The following is a 2,444-nucleotide window of genomic DNA, read 5'->3' as shown; positions in this document are numbered from 1 at the left end:
GTCAGGGGCTGAGATGCTGATGTCACCTCTGTCAGCCTTGAGGTCAACCTTTGGGAGGCTGGTGTCAGCTTTCTGCAGGCTGACATCTGTGTCCAGTTTGGGAGCAGTGACGGTGGGCTTGGAGAAGACCACGCTGGGCACCTTGACTTTTGGCATGTGTATCTTCATCCCTCCACCCTCCTCTTTGCCCGCAGACACCTCCAGGTTGCTTCCAGCCTCAGGGCCCTGCAGAGCAACATCTGCCTCTGGGCCTTTGGGCAGTGAGACCTCGGCTGAGGGCAGGCTGGCCTGCCCCTGGGGAGCTTTCACTTTGGACAGCTTGACACTGGGCAGCTTGACGTCAGGCATCTTGAATCCACCTTTGTCACACTCGTCTGCAGCTCCTGTCTCGATGGTCACCTCCACACCAGGCACTTGGATCTCAGCCTCTGGCAGGGTCACATCAACTTCGGCTGATCCCAAAGGCAGTGTCACCTGGGGCTCCTTGACACTGACGTCCAGCTCAGGAGCCACAGTGCCCTTGGCCTCTCTGCTGCTGGACCAGCCAAAGGAAGGCATGCCAAACTTGGGCATCTTGAACTTGCCATCCTTGGTCTTGGTGGTCTCTTTCTCTGGAACTTTTGCTTCCCCTTCAAAGGTGAGGGTTGTCTCGAGTGCCTGCAGGTTGGCACTGCCCTTTGGCAGGGTTATGTCAATGGAGGGCAGGGTGATGTCCACCTTGGGAGCTTTGATGTCTGCTTTGGGCATTTCGAGAGAGGGTTTCTCCAGCTTCAAGCCTGCCCCTTCCATGTTGGTGCCGTGGATATCAGCTTGGAATCCCTCCCCTGTGTCCATCATGCTGGTAGACCGGAGGTCAATCTCTGTGCTTGGCAGACTGACTTCTCCTCCAGCCCCTTCTGCCTTGGGGGATGATATTCTAAATTTGGGCTTGTCAAACTTGGGCATCTTCAGTTTCTCTTTCAGGCCTGTGGTTTCCAGCTCTGCTCCATCAAGTGAAGCTTCAATGGAGGGTGCTTTGACATCTCCCTCGGGCACCTGGACCTTGAGTGAGCCTTCGACACAGGGCACCTTGATGTCTGGCGCCGTGATGGTAATGTCAGCACTGCTGGAATTGAGGTCAACCTGTGGGAGGCTGGTGTCAATTTCTGTGTCCTGTTTGGGAGCCTTCACAGTGGGCTTGGAGAAGACCACGCTTGGCACCTTGACTTTTGGCATCTGTATTTTCATCCCACCACCCTGAGCTTTGCCAGCAGACACCTCCAAGCTACCTTCGGTCTCTGGGCCATGCAGGGCAACATCTCCTTCAGGGCCTTTGGGCAGTGAGATCTCAGCTGTTGGCAGGCTGACCTGCACCTGAGGAGCTTTACCTTTGGACAGCTTGACACTGGGCAGCTTGACGTCAGGCATTTTGAATCCACCTTTCTCACCCTCACTTGGCAGCTTGATATCAGGCATCTTGAACCCAGCTTTCTCACCCTCTCCTGCAGCTCCTGTCTCCACACTCACCTCTACACTGGGTGCTTGGATCTCAGCCCCAGGCAGGGTCACGTCAGCTTCGGCAGATCCCGAGGGCAGTGTCACCTGGGGCTCCTTGACACTGATGTCCTGCTCAGCAGCCACAGTGCCTTTGGCCTCTCTGCTGCTGGACCAGCCAAAGGAAGGCATGCCAAACTTGGGCATCTTGAACTTGCCATCCTTGGTCTTGGCAGCCTCTTTCTCTGGAGCTTTTGCTTCCCCTTCCAGGCTCAGGGCTGCCTCAGGTGCCTGCAGGTCAGCACTGGCCTTTGGCAGGGTGGTGTCAAGAGAGGGGAGGCTGATGTCCACCTTGGGAGCTTTGATATCACCTTTAGTAATTTTTGATTTGTCTGCTTTTTCCTTTGATATTATGCTATATTCACCATTTCTCATTTCAATATCAGTCGTTGCAATCAATATTTCTCTGTCTGTTTCCTCAAAGTGTTTTTCTGTTGAAAAAGGTTTTATAGCTATTTTTTTGGGGCTTGGCAGTATGACTTGCTGCTTTTCTCTTACATCATTTTCATGTGGTTTTCCTTTGGACATCCCAATTTCAATTTCAGCACTTGGAACCTTAATTTCTCCTACTGACCCACTTATCTCTGCTTCTGCTCCTTTTTCTAGGGTTGGCACTTTTCCTTCCTTTTCACTTATCTGTGCTTCTGTTTGCCCTGTTTCATCCTTGGTAGTTGACCAGGTAAATGTAGGGAATTTTAACTTTGGCAGTCTGAATTTGCTTTCTTTTCCCTCTGTATCTTTTTCTCCTGTCTTCACTCCAATTTCCATCTTTAATGTTTTGTCACTTGTGCCCATGCCATCTACTTCAATCCTTTCCTTTTTCATTGCATCTTCTGAGTCAGCCATGCTTCCTTCTCTTGCTATTTTCAGGTCAGTTTTAGCTGTTTTGGCCATTTTGAATGATGGCATTT

At 51.5% G+C, this 2,444-nt stretch overlaps 1 protein-coding gene across 1 annotated transcript in view; it reads right to left on the bottom strand.

The window, feature by feature from the left end:
• Positions 1-26: 26 nt before the first annotated feature.
• LOC103800022 (protein AHNAK2-like) overlaps positions 27-2,444 on the bottom strand; it is a gene marked incomplete at its 3' end in the record, with an annotated part of 34,407 nt that continues 31,989 nt past the window's right edge. Inside the window, exon 8 of the mRNA XM_009072384.1 lies at positions 27-1,782. Within this exon, the coding sequence (XP_009070632.1) occupies positions 27-1,782 (1,756 nt within the window). The remainder of the gene's footprint in view (positions 1,783-2,444) is intronic.

The sequence above is a fragment of the Acanthisitta chloris genome, unplaced genomic scaffold (genome assembly GCF_000695815.1).
Source record: "Acanthisitta chloris isolate BGI_N310 unplaced genomic scaffold, ASM69581v1 scaffold11120, whole genome shotgun sequence".
Taxonomy (NCBI): Eukaryota; Metazoa; Chordata; class Aves; order Passeriformes; family Acanthisittidae; genus Acanthisitta; species Acanthisitta chloris.
This window is presented reverse-complemented; position numbering and strand designations above follow the sequence as displayed.